At 41.6% G+C, this 20,880-nt stretch overlaps 1 protein-coding gene across 1 annotated transcript; it reads left to right on the top strand.

Moving 5' to 3' along the window:
- Positions 1 to 19,092: 19,092 nt before the first annotated feature.
- On the top strand, positions 19,093 to 19,578 carry LOC142616719 (zinc finger BED domain-containing protein RICESLEEPER 1-like). The gene has a single exon (XM_075789512.1). The coding sequence runs from the start codon at positions 19,093 to 19,095 to the stop codon at positions 19,576 to 19,578; it is 486 nt and encodes a 161-aa protein (XP_075645627.1).
- Positions 19,579 to 20,880: the final 1,302 nt, after the last annotated feature.

Genomic DNA, 20,880 nt, shown 5'->3' with positions numbered 1-20,880 from the left:
TTCTTATACCCGTAAACCCTCAAAGATTATAGAGTTGCTTCTTCAATCATTTCCATTACATTCACCGTTAACATCAACTTTGCCACTGCTAATACTTATTGGATAAAAGACTCTCTCTCTCTCTCTCTTGTTGTTTATGCAAGGCATCTAAAAGATTCCTTAAATTTCAAAATCGGTAGCATTTTAGCTTTTGGGATTCAAATCCAAAATTATGTCACAACATCAGAGGTTTTTTTTTTGGGGTGCTAAATATGTTGTTGTTGCAAATATTATTCATGAGTATCTTAAGTATGTGGTTTTTACTCATTGGGGATGTTGTAACCCTGCAATGTGCAACTTTGTCATGCTCCCCTCGCATGATTTGTAAGGGTTTCCTTGCCTTCTAGTAATTTTTACCAAGTTATATATAGTGGTTGGCTGAGATTAAAGTAAATTATAGGGGTGAGGTATATGTTTATGGAATTAAGTAGATTGTAGTCAGTTTCATTTGAATCGTCATCGGTAGATTTGCTGGCTGTATGGATATGACCTTGCCATTGGCTGTCATTCATTTGCTATTGACTTCTTGCTTCTTTGGCATCTTCCTTCGGAGTATTATATTAGGTTACTGGTGATTCATGTGACTTGTCTCTCAATTTTCGATAGGATGAAATCATTCTTCTACTGCCCTCTACTCTCCTGAATTTATGTGGTGTTTATGATGTGTTTTTAATTGTTGCATTAAACCTACTTACCAAAAAAACAAAAAAAGAAATCATCACATTAAACCTGAAGTTGCAACTGCTTTACACGCACACCCTCATGTTAAATAATTTTTTCTCCCTATATTGACTCACATGATGAAATGGTGAATCTGTTTAGCATTTTGGAAACTAACTTTTTAAATTTTGGCTTGCAGGGACTAGTTGCTTCTCTGCTCTAGGTTGCAAGGTGTGGTAATCATGTGGCGAACCTGTCTTTGGCCCCTGGACTTGATGCGGGAGACGCAAGAAGCTTTTTATTTAGTATTATTTATATTTTTATGTTTTAGGTTCTAGTGGTTTATTAGGCTATTAGCATTTTTATACTTGGGAGTAGGGTTATTTTTGTATTGAGGCAATTAGGGTTTCCTACATCAATTAAAACTAGGGCTTAACAATCCTCTATAAACAACTACTGAACTCCTTTGACAGCTATGCCCCGGAAACTTCAACTTCTCACCACGAGGGCCAACTTCAACATTTCCATGATGAAGACATGGAGTTGGCTTCATATGTTACCAATGAACTAGTATTTTTACTTATAAGTTATAAACCTGGGTGTTTACTTTTTATTTTGGTTAATCACTTTCTTAAAAAAATAAATTGTACTTTCTACTATTATATCTAGAAACGGTTCCTACCGTGAGTGGTAATTCACGTGTTGTGTGCTACAGTGTGTGTGGTGATTCAAGTAATATTGTGGAATTAGTGTGTTGGTGCATGTGTAATATTGTTACGTTAACTAGAATCACTTTTAAAAAAGAAATTTATAAGTGATGATTAGAATCAGTCTTAACCTGATGGTGGTGCAAACCTCTCTGGTATGTAGCCTTTCAAAATAGTGGACAAATTTATTTCTTTGTTCTTGGATACGATTGTTCAATAAAAGTGTCCTGTATATGCAGAGTAGTTATTTTCCTGTATCAATTTTAAAAATAGAAAAGATCGAATTGCAGGAAATAGAGGACATACATATACCCCTATCTAACTAATTTGTACGGATTATATCACAACCCTCTTGTAGGAGAATTGAGGCATATGGTCCAACTGTCATCTCACTTTTCATAGTTTCACTTGAAGATTATGAATAAGAGCACTTGTAATAGTGGAGCTAAATAACTATTTCAGCTCCACCAAAACACAAAAATCAACCATACAGCAATGGAGCTAAAGGTATTTTTTTTTACCTTCAAAGCTACAGTGCACAGCTATCTATGGCTGTGCACTATAGCTGAGAGCTAAAAAAAAAAAAATTATTCTCCAACCTGGATTAAAATAATATACGTTTGTTTATTTTTTTTACTCTTTTATTCTCACCGTGCCTCCCTCTCAGTGTCACTCTCTGAAGCTCTCTTCTCTCAAAACTCTCTCAAGCTCACTCTCTCAAACTCTCACCTCTCTGTTTCACCGGCAGTAGTGGCCCTACTCATCCTCAACGTCACTGACCCACCAGCCATCCCAAGCCGCTGATCATCGTCTATGGGTGGCTAGGTTTGTCGGCATTAGTAGGCTGTGGGCTGTGGTGTGGTTGAATAGTTGACGTCGGTTGGGTTCATCGGCGTCGGTGTGTTGTGGTGTGGTTGGTGTGCTGTGGTGGGTCAGTGTGGTTTGTGAGTGGGTCGCTGGGTTCAATGCGATGTCTGTGTGGGTGGGTTTGTGGGTAGATTGGTGTGTTCGTGGTGGTGGCTCAGGTGGGTTTCATGGTGGTGGGTGTGGGTGTTGCCTGGTGGGTCTGGTGGGTGTGGGCTTGGTTGATTATTCTTTTCTTTGTTGTGGGTTGTGGTGGTGGTGGTGGTGGTTGTGGTGGTGGTTGTAGTTGTGTGTGTGGCTGTGATGGTTGTGTGTAGAAGATATATTATTTTATTATAGTGGATATATTATTTTATTGTGATGTTTATATTATTTTATTGTGTTGAAAGCTAAAATAGATCCACTGCTGCAGCATGTGTATAGGTAAAATAGATAAAGTAACTTTTTATAGTGCCAAATAGCTAAATTTTTAGCTCCACTGTTGTGGATGCTCTAATATTGATAGTTGTAAATTAGAATAATTAGTAGTGATAGCTCACATTTAGGCTCCCCAGCTTGCTACCAATTTAATCCAAAATTAACCTTAACCAAGTGAATAAATGTACAACTATTAAAGTTGCAAGCACCAAGAATAAGTAAAAATTGAGCGGAATATAAATCACAACTTACACACAATAACGACTTACAAAACCTTGTTTCTCTTCAAACTCTCCAAACGCAAGTCAAGTACGTTAACCGCAAGTTTGATTTCTCAAACATTCTAAGGCCTCTTAAAGACTTATGTTGTCTATGTGGTTTTCAGCAAACCAAAGCACTCAAGGTAACAAGGTATTTTGGTGAAGTTTACCACACAAGGATGGTCAATGGTAGAGAAAGTAAGGGAATAAAAGGAATTCTCTATGAATTAGGGTTCCAATTTCGTGCATAGTTTTAAACCAATGGTTGGATTGTTGACTTGAAATAGAAGAATTGATATGGAAAATTTTCTGGGCACATTCAGTTGACACAACGTTGGACGAGAGATGAGGCAACCGCCTTTGTAACTCTGAACTTGACTACTCGTTTAACAACTCGGTTGATCTAACTTCAGTTGAATAAACAGTTTAGAATCAACCTTTCAACTTTCGGCTCTTTTTCTTCTAGAATACCAAAAAGAACTTAATCCAAATGACACAAATACATGAAAATTTGTTGCAATCAGAAACTTTGGCACAAAATCTGCCAACAATAAACATAATCCAATGGAACAAAGTTTATCTATAAACTAGTTTGGAGAGAAACTATTCAAACTTCTCATATATCTTTTTTTTAGGTGTGAATTTTGAAAATCTAACCATTGAATTTCATGTTCCTTATGTTCTTAATATGCATATCAAATTTTGTTCAAATCGGATGTTATTTACTATTCGATCGATAACCTTATTTTTTATACACAACTTTAGATCACAAAAACTCGAAATTTTAACATTTATTTGATGGCATAGAAATTGATCTTTGTTTTTCTTGAAATTTTGCAAACATGAAAGATGTAATAAAAACATACAATCTAACGGTTAGATTTTCAAAATTTACACTCAATATAAAGATATATGATGAGTTTGAAGAAAAACCCTAGATGCGAGCAGAAAGATTGAGAATGTTTGTCCGAGGAGGACTGTCTCCTCGAATAATCTGGCACGGATCAAGGATATACCTTATCACTCAAAGCAACCTTCCAAGATGATCTACTGATAGAGACGGAAGATACGAATGTACCAAAGGGATGATAGCTCAGAGATGCCTAAAGAAAGCTACTATCACCGCATTAAATGCACTGCAGCTGCCTTTCTGGCCGCATTTATGTGGAGAAAACCCCTAAACAGAGCTGTCTTGGCTATCGCGACTCACAGAATACCAGAAAGGGTGTCAGATGGGACGGGCACTCAAGTAAGGGTTCAAATGATCGACAAGTGTAGGGTCAAGATGGTCTAATAAGGTCTATATAATGTAAGGGACCTTCCTAGGAAAAGGGGAGGAAAAGAAAAGAAAGAGAGAATATTGTAGCACTCAGAATTGTATTAATCCTTTGTTTAATCGATTTATAGAAGAAAATTCCTCCTCGGACAGGGACTCTATTCACTTTTGCGTTTATCGTCTTGTCTTGATCATCTTTTAAATCCATGCTAGTCATTGTTGAATTCATTAGGACCTAGTTTTTCAACCCGCTCTCTACAAATTTATTGTATTGGACTCATTGGGCCGACATCATTCACATTTTGGGTTTGGGTAGGAAATCGTGTCCTTACAATTGGCGCTGTCTGTGGGAAAGACTTGTGTATCAATGAATGCAACAATTAACTGGTAGGTTCAAGTCCACACCAAGCAGGTCCACAACGGGCCAAATTTGTTGGATCTCAACGACAAGATGATTTTCTTAATCTTGAACGCGAAAGAAACCGTGAACGTGAGAGATATCGAGAGGGTAGTATGCACACTAGGACTGTGCAAAAGGAAACCGGAGCTGACCCTCCTGACTGGCGCCGACCTTCCCGCGCCACATTTGCAATCGACCGACGAGGCCGACGCCGACGATCGGAACGTGAAGGGACATCCGACGCCAGTGTGGTGCATTCGTCGGAGCTAAAATCCCTCACCAATGAGGCGCCGAACCGAACCAATATATGCATCTGATTATGAGTTTTTCAACCTTTGGATACATGGCGTCGTTTTACTGAGTGAAATTTTAATTTTTTTTAACTAAAACGACGTCGTATTGGAACACAAAACGCACTGTTTGGTTGAATTGGATCTAGGTTTTCAGATTTCCCTCACAACCTCACTATAAATACACTCTATTTCTCTCTCATAAGACTTAACTCTCTCTCTCTTGCTCTCGCCTCTCGCTGGACTGCTGCTGCTACCTCGTCGCCTCATGTCTGAGCTAGCACCGGCTCACCGCAGACAGGTGCCACTCACCGGTAAGCCATCTTGTTGTCTTGGGTTTGTCTCACCTCTCGCCTCGAGTTTGTCACGTTTGTGACTTTGTGTTTCTACTTTCTTGTTGTCCTGCTGGGTTTGTGTTTCAGTTTCACTGTTTGTTTCTTCACTTCTTGTTATTTTACTTAAGAAATAACAAATATCACGTTGTTGGGTGTTGGGCTACAAGCTTTGTATATTAACTTTTATGAGAAATGTTAAGTGTCTACTGTCTATTAAGTGTAATAGATATTAATTGTTAATAGTGTTTCTTCACTTCTATTAAGTGTAATAGATATTAATTGTTAATAGTGTCTACTGTCTAATAGACTCACCCAGCAAAGAAATGTTAAAAATTAAAATGACCCACTTAATTAGCTGAATTTGTGGTTTTATTTGGGTTGTGCAGACAGTTTCAACTTTCAGACAGTGGTTTCAACTTTTTTATTATCAATTTTTCAGCACTTGTTTGGACTTTTGGAGTGTTACATTGTTACTTTAGTCCCACTTAATTATTTAAGTAACTTATTGCATTGCATGAGCTAGCTAATTAGTAATTAGTGACTCGGTGTGTCACAGACTAAGTAGTAAGTACTAATTTTTTTCTCCAGCATTTTAATTTTTGAGGGAAACGAGATTGAGAGAGTTCACGCTTTCCATCCTTCACCAAGAGGTAATCACTAAACACTAATCACTTACTATATTTAGTATTTTCATTTTAAATTTTTAGTACTCAGTAACATGATAAATTTTATTTTATTTTATATTTATACTGAGAATAATATGATGAATTCCTTGTTAATACTTAATATCAGTGACATGAATTGTTGAGTAATGACTAATGATTGATAGTTTATTATTGTTGCCTTGTTGTAACTAAATTGAGTAGTTATTGCAATTTACTATTATTGGATTTGGTTGTGACATTCATTGATTGAGAGTAAGCTATTTGATATTATATTTGTTGAAAAATTATAATTTGACATTGTTGTGGAAATTTTGTTTTTTGGTTGGTTGGAAATTTTTTTATTAGATGGATGTCGATGCTCCACCTGGATTTGGTGCCCCTAGGGACCCTAACCCACCTCCTCCTGACCCTAATCCACCTGAACCTGCAGCACCAATTGGACTTGGTGCATCACTTCCCCCATTGTCACCTAAACAAGGTGGTAAGGACCCGTCTATAGTATGGCAACACTCATTAAGTTGGCTGGTTTTGGTCCTAAAAATCCTAGGTCTCAATGCAAGTATTGTAAAAATCAATATAATTGTCATGGTAAGAAAAATGGTATTTCAGGCATGTTGCAACATATGAAGGTGTGTAAGAAGTGGCCTTTTCCTCGTGATGATAAGCAAAAAACTGTCTTTCCAAGCCAAGAGAGAAGGGGAAAGTGGTTCAAATGTGTTAATGGTTGGGAACTATAGTGAAGAGAGGATAAGGTTGGCATTGGCAAGGATGATCGTTATTAATGAATTGCCTTTTAAATTTGTGGAGCATCAAGGCTTTCAAGAATTTATGGAAATAGTTGAGCCTAGGCTTCCTATTCCCCATCGCACTACCATTGCAAGGGCTTGTATGAAGATTTATTCTAGTGAGGTGGATATTTTGAGAAGGGCTTTTGTTGGGCAACAGGTTTGTGTGACAACGGATACTTGGACGTCCATACAAAACTTGAACTACATGGTAGTCACCACACACTTCATTGATGGGGATTGGACTTACCAAAACAAAATCTTGAACTTTTTCCCTATAGCTAATCACAAAGGGAACACCATAGGTAGAGCGGTTGAGTCATGGTTGTTAAAGTGGGGTATAGACCGGTTGTTTACAATTACCGCGGACAATACTAGTTCTAATGATGTGACAATTGATTATGTGAAGAAGAAAACAAAAGAAAGAGATAGTAGCATATTGGGTGGTGAGGTCATGCATATGGTTGTTGTGCGCATATCTTGAATTTGATAGTGCAAAATGGGTTGAAGTCCATTCATGAATCAATTGCCAAAGTTCGGAATGTGATGTGATATGTAAGAGCCTCTCCTGCAAGGTTTGAGAAGTTTCAAGAATGTGTTGAAAATGAGAAAATCAAAGTCAAATGTTTGTTGTCCCTTGATGTGCCAACAAGGTGGAATTCCACTTATCTCATGTTAGATTGTGCTTTGAAATTTGTGAAAGCATTTGATAAGTTGGAAGAGGAGGATGGGCATTACAAACTTTATTTTTGTCAATCGGATGGGAATGGGAAAAAGTCCATTGGTCCTCCTAACTATCTTGATTGGGAAAATGTCAAGACCTTTGTGAAATTTCTTGGCATGTTTTATGAGGCGACTCTTAGATTTTTTGGATCCTTGTTTGTCACTTCTAATATATACTTCCATGAGCTAATTAGCATTGAAGATCGATTGCAAAAATTGTGTAGTGCTGATGGGATCCACTTTTGAAGAGTATGGCGGTAGAAATGAAAAAGAAATTGTAAGTGCACAATTGCACCTGGACCCAAAGATAGACGTGGGCTCAGGCCCAATGAGCCTTAAACAATAAGATTTGTAGAGTGTGGATTTGAAATCTAGTTTAGGGGTATTAAAAACTTGATAAGCAGGCTAGAGTGCCACAATCTTTGCAAATGATAAACAAATATGACCAAGAAACCTCCTTGGACGTAAGCCGAGGACGATTTATATATTACTTCTCTTTTATGCCAAAATTACAGTTCTTAGTTCCTTTTTTTTTTGCTCCCCTTTCATCTCCTTCTTCAAGTCTTTAAATAATAGCTGGAAAGTTTCATCCTACTGTTCAGGGGTCATTTCTCCATTAATGCGACCAGGGAGGTAGGTGCAGGGTCTTTAATGTGGACGTAGCAGCCTTTTTCTTAGATATTTCTATCAAGCCGTTGCCTCTAGAGGGTACTTGGATCCCCCTCTTACTCAATAGTTTTTCCAGAACCCTGCCTTTAATCTTCTTGGCAAATCCCAAGGTGTGCACTGGGCCCATCCGAGGAGACATTCATCCTCGGACAGTTCCTCGGATGTCTATAGTATAGGCTGACTCGTGGGCCTAGGGGCCCAATGACAAAAACAAACTGGTACCAATTGATCAAGCCCACGACCCATTTGTTCATTTTATAAATCTTACCCCCCACAATAGCCCCTCAAAACTTTATTTTTCCCCCCATCCGAGGAGAGAAATAGAGTTTTGATCCGACCAGAATACCTCTCACAAGTTTTGTATATCGCCACGCATGCGGGGATCCTTTCGTTTCCCAGAAAATGTCTTCTGGCGCTTCGAATCCCAGAACGCGCGCATTTATGACCGCAAGTGACACCCTGTTCCCCACATTCAATGGTGAGATGAACATCTAACGGTCCAGGTCGCCCCCTGAAAATTTGAGCGGGACAAATTTAATTTTGAGGCCGCCTCCCGCTCGTCAAAACGCTTCGGAACCCGCACCTCCATTCATTTCTTCAGAATTCAATCACATCAAAGCATCAATCATAGCCTTTTCTCTCCAGAAACTCGTGAAGACTTGCATAACCAAACCCCGTAAGTTCTTGCTTTCTTTGTTCTTCCCGCCTTAGATTCTGTCCTCGGCTCCACTCTTAACTTCTTTTCTTCTCAAAACTTGTATTTTCACCTCTCCCAAATGGGTAGGTTCAAGTGCCTAGTAGATACCGACGCTGGTATGGAAGGGTTTAGGGCCAAATACCAGATTCCTAATGACATAGGTTTAAAATACTGTCTGGTAGAAGCCGTAGGAGGCTCTAGAAAAATGGGAGAAGTCATCATTCCCATGATCGCCTTCATAGAAGGTGGAATGACTCTCCCTATGAGAAGTGTGACTAGGGAATACCTCCGCAACTATAGGTTATGCCCAGACCAGTGCGCACCAAATGTGTTTAGGGTCTTAGGAAGTGTCGACGCTTTAAATGAGCAGATGGGCTTGAACCTCACATGGCACGATATTGTCTTCATGTACGAATGCCACAAACTTAGAAACGTTGGTTATTACATTAAGTCGCGGTCTAGTGTAGTTAGGTTGATCTCATGTCTACCCAAATCGAACAAAGGCATGAAGGATGACTACCTTCATCACCTCAGGGAACTGGTATGACGGTCCCTACTGCCCAGTCGAATGGGGAGATCCAGGTGTGACTTCTTAGGAATTAGATTTGCTAACCCCTAATTCAATCCTACTACCTTTACCATTTTTCAACTTGTATCGCACATTGTTTCCTTTTGCTTTGATGTCTATCCTTAGTCTGACCATGTCCTTCTCCTTGGACGTTTTTCCTTGCAGATAAACAATACGTGCGCCCACTCTTGAGCCATTGCAACGTCGCCGATCTAAACTGCGTTCTCCGCTCAGAAGTCTTTATGAGTGAAGACTTTCAAGTGAGAGCGGCACACTTGATATTAGGATACGACCCTATATCAACGGACTTCCAGGAGATAGAAAACGCGATTATCGCGGGAGACAGGCGACGTAGAAGGATAAACGTAGCAAGGCCGCACTTTCTCTCCGACCACGATATTCCCGACAAACCCAATACCATCCTGTACACGCACCCTATCGCAGCAGTTCCACTCTCGGCGCACTCCCAAGCGACCGTCATCCCAGAAGAACAAGCCTCCTTGCCGAACTCGTTGGACGAGGAGATAGACCAGCTCCAACTTAAGTACGTTGAAAGGCCCCGAGGAAACCCGTTCGTCGTACTCTCGGACGAGGAGGACGAGCCTGCCGAGACTTCCAGGATCGTAGGTTTGATAGTTGCCTGCCCCGACTCCAGCTCCGAAGAGGAAGAGATGGATATGCTGAAAGGGCTAATGCAGCAGAAGGGCGAAAGAATCACCAAAAAAAGGAGCAGGGGGATCTAAAGTCCCTCCGTCCTTGCCACCGCCCCCTCCTCCATCCGATCCTAAGCCTCACACCGAGGATCCCAAGAAGAAGAGGAAGGGAGAGGCCGATGAGGCTAGTGGGGAAAGGCAGAAGAAGCTAAAACAACAGCAACAGCAACCCAAGCAGCAGAAATTGTACAAAGGCAAGGGACATGCTCCTTCAGTAGAAAGCGGGGAGATCCAGGATCTTGCTGAAGTACGCCGTACATCGGCTAACTGGTCTCCCGAGCTCACGCTGGACGGGGCACCCATCTCCTGCCAATCCAACATCAGGATGTTCCAACATGGCCATGCCCTCCACCTGGCCGAGGCCTTGTAACGTCCTCTCCTGCTGCCTAGGGACATGGAGGCCCTAGACAAGATGACTCAGTCCTAGCTGTTCCTTTCACTAAAAAGGGACTTGGGCTTGGTAAATATTCAAATTTTATCTTCATCCTTTTTTTTTTTAACTCATTGTATGAGATCTTTTTATATGTTTGATAACCTAATATCTTGTTACAGGCCGTCCAGCAAGTCTTTGCTGCCGAGAAGTGGGTGGAGGATTCTCGAAAGAAAGCTGGACTGGAACTGGAGCTTCGGTTGGAAACTGAGAAGTCCCTGGGCCAGGCCCTAGCGAAAAATGAGAAGCTCACTTTTCAGCTGGCTGGTATAAAAAGAGAAAGAGACGGCGCTAAAGCCAGCCTGAGGACCATGATGACCCAAGTGGAGGCGCAGCGCAAGCTTCTTCATCAAAAGGATGAAGAGCTGTCTAAAGCTCAGTGGGACCACTCCAACTTTGAGAAGGAGCTTGCGAAGATGAAGGACGAGGCTCATACCTTCAAGGGTTCGCTAGAGGCCGCGAAGAAGGCAGCTTACGACGAAAGGGTGGAGGCCACACAAAACCAGCTGACAAAGGAGTTCGCGGCTCTGTGCCGAGAATACTGTCAGCAGGTTTGGGGGGAAGCCTTAACTGCAGCAGGGATTCCCTTAACTTCCGAGCTGAGGAGGCCCGAGAACACTTAGCTTCCCCTGGACATACAAGAGATAGAAGAGCCTCCTGCTGTCACTCCTGCCCCTGAGACAACTCCTTCTGCGCCCCCTCCAGTGATCCCAGAGCCCATTCCAGCTCCTACAAAACTTACAAGTTCCAATAAAGAGAAGGAACAGGGTGAAGGTGCTGAGAAGGCCCCAAGTCAAAGCGCTGAGCCCATTGTCCCCCCACCAACTGTAGCGAACAAAGGAAAACAAGTCATGTCTTCCTTTGAAATGGAACTAAAGAATACCAAGGCCACCAGTACTTCTCAGCAAGACCCCCCTCCAAAAGCTTAGGGCTAAACCTAGGACTTTTTTTTTTGTAGTTGAGATTTTCATTGTAATGTATATCAAGAACAATTAATGAAAATCTATATTGTTTGATCTTCATTTGAATTTTATTTATATTATTTTTGTTTTTACCATAAGAGCTCTCATTAGCACAAAAAGAAAGAATGAATGAGACAACTAACTCGAATTCCAATAGTTGAACTATCGTAACTTTAAACAATAGTACACATGCTTAATTTGTGCTTCACAAATTACACCTTAAGAATATAACATGTGCAACAGAATGATAACGCTTACCAAGCTAACATAGAATTTAATTTGAGGCATGAAGTGATAAAAAATACTTCATCAAAATCTCAACATTAACACGACATGGATTTTTGCTAGCATTTCTAAAGTAAACTTTGTTTTGATAGTAAGTACGACATCACTTTGCACAAGGCATATGGGCCGAGAACCGCGCATATCAATGTGATACTTAGAATTTGTAACTTGGAACGTTAATTTTGCCGAGGTACAGGGTCCGAGGACCCTACATTATCAACTTTCTACTTGATGCTTAAGAATTTGTAACAAATAAGAAGACATCAATTTATACAAGGTATATGATCCAAGGACCATTCCTGACCAAGTTTCTGTTCGATACTTAATAATAGTAACTCAAGATGTTAATTTTCCCAAAGTAGAAGGTCTATGGACCCGGCATAACTAAGGTTCTGTTTAACAAATGATGAGATATCAATTTCCACTAGGTATGTGGTCCAAGGACCATCTATGACCAAGTTTTTGTTTGATATTTAATAATAGTAACTCAAGATATTAATTTCCCCAAAGTAGAAGGTCTATGGACCCAGCATAACTAAGGTTCTGTTTAACAAATGATGAGATATCAATTTCCACTAGGTATGTGGTCTGAGGACCCTCCATGACCAAGTTTCTGTTTGATATTTAATAATAGTAACTCAAGATGTTAATTTCCCCAAAGTAGAAGGTCTGTGGACCCGGCATAACTAAGGTTCTGTTTAACAAATGATGAGATATCAATTTCCACTAGGTATGTGGTCCGAGGACCATCTATGACCAAGTTTCTGTTTGATATTTAATAATAGTAACTCAAGATGTTAATTTCCCCAAAGTAGAAGGTCTGTGGACCCGGCATAACTAAGGTTCTGTTTAACAAATGATGAGATATCAATTTCCACTAGGTATGTGGTCCGAGGACCATCTATGACCAAGTTTCTGTTTGATATTTAATAATAGTAACTCAAGATATTAATTTTCCCAAAGTAGAAGGTCTATGGACCCGGCATAACTAAGGTTCTGTTTAACAAATGATGAGATATCAATTTTCACTAGGTATGTGGTCCGAGGACCATCCATGACCAAGTTTCTATTTGATATTTAATAATAGTAACTCAAGATGTTAATTTTCCCAAAGTAGAAGGTCTATGGACCCGGCATAACTAAGGTTCTGTTTAACAAATGATGAGATATCAATTTCCACTAGGTATGTGGTCCGAGGACCATCCATGACCAAGTTTCTGTTTGATATTTAATAATTATAAGAGATAAACCCAAATAGATATTCACAATTTGAAACGCAAACGACACAAGTGCTTTTTTTATTAGTAATAATACCTTCAAAGGTTGTTTACATTTCATGGGCGTTGTACCATTTTTTCATCTAGATCAGCTAGTCGATATGACCCTATGCCTGCTACAGAAATGATCTGATATGGCCCTTTCCAATTTGGTCCCAACTTTCCCCAAGCTGGGTTTTTGGCAGTATCAACAACTTTTCTTAACACCAGATCCTCAGGCGCTAATGGCCTTAACTTCACATGGGTGTCGTACCCTCTCTTAAGCTTCTGCTGATAATAAGCCATTTGGACCATAGCAACCTCTCGCCGTTCCTCAACCAAATCCAGGCTTTTTTCCAAGAGGCCGCCACTGTTTTTAGGGCTAAAAGAACTCGTCCTTAGCGTTGGGAAACCAGATTCTAAAGGTATTACCGCCTCGGCCCCATAAATCATAGAGAACGGTGTCTCTCCAGTGGATTTGCGCGGCGTAGTCTGATACGTCCATAAAGCATGTGGTAGCTCCTCTACCCATCTGCCCTTCACGTCATCCAACCTCTTCTTAAGTCCACTGACTATGACCTTGTTAACGGCCTCAGCCTGCCCATTTCCCTGAGGATAGGCTGGGGTAGAGTACCTGTTTATGATGCCCATGTCACTGTAGTACTTCTTGAAGGCTCTGCTGTCAAATTGAACACCGTTATCTGAAATATGCGTGTGGGGTACCCCAAATCTAGTGATAATATTCTTCCAAATAAACTTCTTGGAGTCGATATCCCTAATATTCGTTAAGGGCTCAGTTTCGACCCACTTTGTGAAGTAGTCGGTCCCCACGAGCAGCCACCTTTTGTTTCCCACAGCCCTCAGAAATGGCCTTACTATGTCCAATCCCCATTGAGCGAAAGGCCAAGGACTGGACAAAGGATTAAGGGCCCCCCTAGGCTGATGAATGTTGGGAGCAAACCTTTAGCACTGGTCACACTTTTTTGCGTAGTCCTGAGCTTCCCTCTACATGTTGGGCCACCAATATCCATGAGTCAAAGCTCTATGGGCCAAGGACTTCCCCCCGGTATGGCTTCCGCAGATTACCTCATGCAATTCTTCTAGAAGTGCCTCCGTTGACTCAGGGTGCACACATAATAAGTATGGTCCAGAGAAGGAGCGTTTATACAATTTCTGATCTTCGGACAGCCAGAAACGAGGCGCCTTTCGACGAATCTTATCTGCCTCAGACTTGTCCTTGGGAAGAATGTCGCTCTTCAGAATAGATACCACAAGGTCTAGGCCTTATCAGGTGGATACGAATAGCACTTGCAGTGGTCAGAGTTGGCTCTAGCAACTCTTCGATGAGGATAATCCTATGCCAACATTGAGCCGAGGACGTCGCCAAGGTGGCCAACGAATCTGCATGTGCGTTTCCACTTCTAACGTGAGAAAGGATAAAGGAATCAAACTCAGATTGTAAACGATTGACCTGGGTCAGGTACTCTTGCATTCGTGGATCCCTAGCCTCCATGGCCCCCGTGACTTGTCTGACCACTAATTGAGAATCCGAAAACATATGAACCTCTCTTCCTCCCATGTTACGCACCATGTTCATACCAACTAAGACTGCTTCATACTCGGCCTCTTTATTAGTCGCCGAGAATGCTAATCTCAAAGATTTTTTGAAGACAATTCCCTCAGGGGATACCAAAACAAGTCCGACACCAGACCCCCTCTGTTTGGCTGCCCCATCAATGGACACTTTCCAAATCGGTGGTCTTTTATCCATAATCATGCCAACTGATTTTTCATCCATGCATGATTTCTTTGCTATTTCTTCCAATAATGGTTCAGTAAAATCTGCCACCAAATCTACGAGAATCTGGCCCTTCACCGAGGTGCATGGCATGTATTTGATATCAACAGCTCCCAAAATAGTTCCCCACTTTGCTACCCTTCCTGAGTAGTCAGCATTACGTAACACTGACTTGAGAGGTAGTTGGGTCAAAACCACAATGGTGTGGGATTGAAAATAGTGAGGAAGCTTTCGCGTAGCATGGACTACGGCCAGAATTGCCTTCTCCAAGGGTAAATAACGCACCTCAGCTTCATTCAAGGATTTGCTGACATAATAGACCAGTCTTTGCACCCCGTCGTCGTCCCTTATGAGGACTAGGCTAACTGCATGGACGGTGACAGCTAGGTACACAAACAGGATTTCATCAACCTCCGGCCGAGACATAATGGGTGGCCGGGAAAGATATTCCTTAAGTTGCTGGAAAGCTAAAACGCACTCCTCGGACCATTGGAATCCTTTCCATTTATTTAACAGTTGGAAGAAAGGCTTGCACCTGTCAGCTGATCGAGAGATAAATCTGCTGAGAGCAGCAATCATTCCGGCCAGCTTCTGAACTTCCTTTGGATTTCGAGGTGACTGCAAACCTTGGATGGCTCTGACCTGCGTTGGATTCACCTCTATTCCTCTATGAGTCACCATGTAGCCTAGAAACTTTTTGGCACTTTCCCCAAAACAACACTTTGAGGCATTGAGGCGCAGCTTATACTTTCTAAGTATTTGAAAGGTGTCATCCAGGTCTTTCACATGCGTGGGTATTGTCTTACTCTTCACTACCATATCGTCTACATATACCTCAATGGTTTCTCCAAGTTGTGACTCAAACATTCTGGTCATCATCCTTTGATAAGTAGCCCCTGCATTCTTTAACCCGAATGACATCACTTTATAGTGATAGTTCCCTGTTGGAGTAACGAAGGCAGTCTTCTCCTAGTCTTCCGCCACCAAAAGGATTTGGTGATAACCCTAGAAGGCATTCAAAAAGCTCATCCAAGGATGTTCGACCGTGGCCACAAGCTGATCGATGCGTGGCATAGGGAACGAGTCTTTTGGGCAGGCTTTGTTTAAATCTGTAAAGTCCACACATACTCTCCACTTTCCGTTTTTCTTCTTCACCACAACCGTGTGTGCCAACCACTCTAGGTAGAAAACTTCTTTTATAGCCTCGGCCCTCTTAAGCTTGAGCACTTCCTCTTTAACAGCCTCGAAGTGCTCTTTAGAGGAACACCGAGGTGGCTGCCTTCTAGGAACAATAGCAGGGTTGACGTTTAAATGGTGACAAATGAAGCTTGGGTCAACCCTTGGAGCCTCGTAGGGGTCCCAGGCAAAAACATCGATATTGTTCTTTAAAAACTCCACCAATTCCATCTTCTCTTGGTGTAGTAAACGTACCCCAACTTGGAAGAACCTTTCAGGATCATCAGCTACCAAAAACTTCTCCAAATCTTCACACATGGTCTCCTCCGACGTCACCACTTCAGGTGCATCGGGAGTCGTTAACTGCTATAAGTCCTCTCCAGCCGAGGACTGATGCAATACTGCGGCAGATATGCATTGCCTTGCCACTGATTGGCTACCAAGAATTTCTTCGATGAATTCCCCCGATGGGAACTTTACCTTGACATGCAAGGTGGAGGAGACAGCACCCAAAGCGTGCAGCTAGGGCCTGGCAAGGATGGTTGTGTATGGGGAATATGCGTCGACCACAATAAAATCCACTTCAACCGTTTTCGAGCCAGATTGTACAAGCAATCGAATCTGTCCCTTTGGTATAACGGCCTTCCCTTCAAAACTTATTAACGGCGAGTCGTAAGGGGTGAGATCCTCCAATACTTTAACCCCTTAAATAAATCAGGGGACATAATATCTGCCCCGCTGCCATGGTCAATCATCACCCTCCTGACGTCGTAATTCCCTATCCTCAAAGTGACTACCAAGGCGTCATCATGAGGTTGGATGATCCCAGCCTTGTCCTCCTCTGAAAATCCCAAAACGGGCAGATTCACTCTCAGCCTCTTCGGTTTCGCGCCTGCCTCCTCGGCCTGCGAGTGTGAAACTGCCATCACTCTTGTGGGACATGAACCGGCCCTGCCAGGCGCAGCGAAGATAACGTTTATCGTTCCCAAGGACAGCTGAGATGAATTATTCATCTGATTATTTGAGTCAAACTGACTGTCTTGCCCGTTAGGTTGGTATAGGTGCTGCTTCAACTTCCCCTCGCTAACGAGCTGCTCCAAATGGTTCCAGAGGGTCCGACAACTCTCTGTGGTATAACCCACATCCTAGTGGTAATGGCAAAAGAGATTCTGATTCCGCTTCGCAAGGTCCCCCGCCATCTTAGTAGGCCATCTGAAGTAGGGTTCCTTACGAACTTTCTCCAGTAGCTGGTGCACTGGCTCTCGGAATACAATATTAACAGCCTGAGGAGTTGCCGAGCCAAGTTACCCAGAATAATCTCTCCTCGGCTTATTGTTGTGATATCTGTCCGACCTGAAATCCCTTTTCTCCTGCAGGATAACCTTCGCCTTACCCTTACCCTGCTGTTGGTCTTCTTCCACCCTCTTGTACTCGTCAATGCAGTCCATAAGGCGACGTACACTCCGTACGGGCCTTTTGGTCAAGGACTTCCTTAAATCATGGTCAGTAGGAAGGCCCACTTTAAAAGTATTAATCGCCACCTCGTCAAAATCTCTGTCTATCTCGTTGAACATTTCCCAATACCTGTCGGAGTATGCTTTCAACGTCTCACCCTCCCTCATGGCCATAGATAAAAGTGAATCCAACGACCGAGGAACCTTGCTGCATGTAATAAACCGTGACGCGAATGCCCTAGTAAGTTCCCCAAACGAACCGACAGACCCCAATTTTAGGCCATTAAACCATCTCATAGCAACAGGTCCCAAGCTAGAAGGGAAGACTTTGCACATCAAGGTCTCATTGTGAGAATGCACCTCCATTCTCTGATTAAAGTGGCTCACATGTTCCACCGGGTCTATTCAACCGTTATAAATGGTGAAGGTGGGCTGAGTGAACCGCCTGGGGAGCCTCCCATTCTCAATCCTACGCGAGAATGGCGATTTAGAGAGTTGGTGTAGCGCCCGGCTCATAGCGTCGTTCCCCAAGCCCTTGGAGGGGAGCTTCTTGTGCCTGCGATCTAGTAGGTCACCCTCCTTGCAAGAGGAAGTTTTGCTGGGGGGTGACCACGACCTTGAACTGTAACTACTTCCCTGGAATTCCCCAGAAGAAGGATCAGATGGGGGTGAAACACGCCTTCCTTTGATGCTACGCAGCTTCTTCTTGAGGTGGTTTATCTCCCTTTGCATGGCCTTAGCATCATCTTCATAGGTGGCACTGCCTCCACCGCAGGTATGACTCGTGCCAGGATATACAGTGTGAACGCTCCCTTCTCGATCCCTCCAGCGCTCAAGACGTTCGAAAAGATCTTCAGGTTGCGATCCCTGAGGTTCTGCATAGTGTGAGCCTAAGCCTGCCATGGTGTTCCAGTTCCTTCAACACTAGATCCCCACAGAAGGCACCAATTGTAAGTGCACAATTGCACCTGGACCTAAAGATAGACGCGGGCTCAGGCCCAATGAGCCTTAAACAATAAGATTTGTAGAGTGTAGATTTGAAATCTAGTTTAGGGGTATTGAAAACTTGACAAGCAGGATAGAGTGCCACAATTTTTGCAAATGATAAACAAATATGACCAGGGAACCTCCTCGAATGTAAGCCGAGGACGATTTATATATTACTTCTCTTTTATGCCAAAATTACAGTTCTTAGTTCCTTTTTTTTTTTTTCTCCCCTTTCATCTCCTTCTTCAAGTCTTTAAATAATAGCTAGAAAGTTTCATCCTACTGTTCAGGGGTCATTTCCCCATTAATGCGGCCAGGGAGGTAGGTGCAGGGTCTTTAATGTGGAGGTAACAGCCTTTTTCTCAGATATTTCTATCAAGCCGTTGCCTCTAGAGGGTACTTGGATCCCCCTCTTACCCAATAGTTTTTCCAGAACCTTGCCTTTAATCTTTTTGGCAAATCGCAAGGTGTGCATTGGGCCCATCCAAGGAGACATTCATCCTCGGACAGTTCCTCGGATGTCTGTAGTATAGGCTGACTCGTGGGCCTAGGGGCCCAATGACAAAAAAAAATTGGTACCAATTGATCAAGCCCACGACCCATTTGTTCATTTTATAAATCTTACCCCCCACAGAAATATGATAAGTATTGGAGAAGTATAGATAATATCAATTTGATGCTTTTTGTTGCTGTTGTTCTTGACCCAAGGTATAGATTGAAGTATGTAAAGTTTTGGTTTAAGAAGTGGTATGGAAAAGACAAGGGGGATGCAATGAGCTCTAAGGTTCAGGATGCATTGAAGAGGTTGTATGTGGAGAGAGTGGGTCACACTGGAGCTTCGAGTTCTAGTGGTAGTGGTGTTCCATTGTCTAGGGACTCCAGGCCAAGTGTTGGTAATGCTTCATTGTCTGATCGCATTAAAAGTTATAATAATAGGTTTAAGCAACATTTGGCAGACGAGGATAGTGTGGAAAGAAAATCTGAGTTAGATACGTATTTGTTAGAATCTTCTGAGGACCCTGATGTGGAAGATTTTGACATCTTGATGTGGTGGAAAATGAATTCTTCTAGATATCGAGTCCTTTACCAAATTGCCCGTGATGTGTTGGCTATTCTTGTCTCTACTGTTGCATCCAAGTCTGCTTTTGGATTCGTTCCATAATTCACTATCTCCTAATACAGTTGAAGTCGTACCCAATATTGGTTAAAGGATGCAAAGAAAAAAAAACCAATAAAGCTTCGGGAGTGCATGGATAATGTGGAGGATATGGATGGTTTTGAGATTGACGCTGGTAAATATATGTTCATTTTGTTTGTTATATATATCAATTTTTTATTTATTTGCTCAATGCTTACGAATCATTTTATTTTGAATGGGATTGTAGAAATTGCATCGGTTTGCCCAATGCCTATGGAGGAGGATCCAAGCGTCGTTGTGTTGGATGATGATGAGTGATGTGCTACTCTTTGATTGGAGTTAGTTAGTAGTTGGTATTACGTAAGTATACTTGCTATTATCATTCATTTGTATTAATTATAAATATTCTATTGTTCATGAACATTTTATTGTTATTAACACGTGTTTATTTTGTTTTGTTTAGTATTTTGTAGGAGTTCTAGAATGATGCATAGTGCACAGACTTACTGGACAAAGGACTTACAAGAATTAGCATTTTTTTGCCTATCTGCTAATTATATTTGTAAATGTTATTGGTAGTGGAATTTTCACTAATGGTAGTTATTTTGGTATTCATGGGTGGGATTATTATTGGAGATACAAGCAATTAGCATTTTTTTTTTCCTAAATGCTAATTTAAATTGTATATCTTTCTTTTGGCATTTGTGGACAGTGACAAATGGTTCTGTAATACGTTATTAAGTGGATACATTAACGCTTATTGTTATTGACACTGACACACACAGTGACACTAATGATATTTATATGCTACATGATAGTATTTTGAGTTGAACTCTTATTGAGGCAATTCCAAATTATTTTTGCTTGGTGAATGAAATGAAAACATTTGAATCATTATGTGAACAGATTTTTTGCATGGTTTTTGGAATATACTTTTGTTTTTACTTTTCTTTTGCTTTTGATTATGTGTGACTAGATTTTTGATGGCTTGCTAAATAAAAAAAATTGTTTGTATTTACTTGAAATCTTGAACAGGTTGATATATTGATATTGGGCTTGAAAGCCCAATTTTTTTATTAATAAAAAAATAGTTTTTTTTTAATATTTCAAACCAACTAAACCGCACCGCAAAAACTGCACCGCTATAGGTCGGAAAACCAACCCTAGGCGGTGTGCATCGGTTCCAATTATGAAAAAATCGATCTCTATCAGTTCGGTAATAAATTTGGAAAAAAACGCTCCTACCGAACCGCGCACACCCCTAATGCACACTACGCATACAAGCAGAAGCCATTCACGAGTAGGAAGTTGTGTTTCTCAAAAGCA

The sequence above is a fragment of the Castanea sativa genome, chromosome 11, assembly GCF_040712315.1.
Source record: "Castanea sativa cultivar Marrone di Chiusa Pesio chromosome 11, ASM4071231v1".
Classification (NCBI taxonomy): domain Eukaryota; kingdom Viridiplantae; phylum Streptophyta; class Magnoliopsida; order Fagales; family Fagaceae; genus Castanea; species Castanea sativa.
This window is presented reverse-complemented; position numbering and strand designations above follow the sequence as displayed.

Excerpts from the sequence above, each read along its gene's own strand:
- LOC142616719 (XM_075789512.1), top strand. The coding sequence starts at position 19,093 with ATGCTTTTTGTTGCTGTTGTTCTTGACCCAAGGTATAGATTGAAGTAT.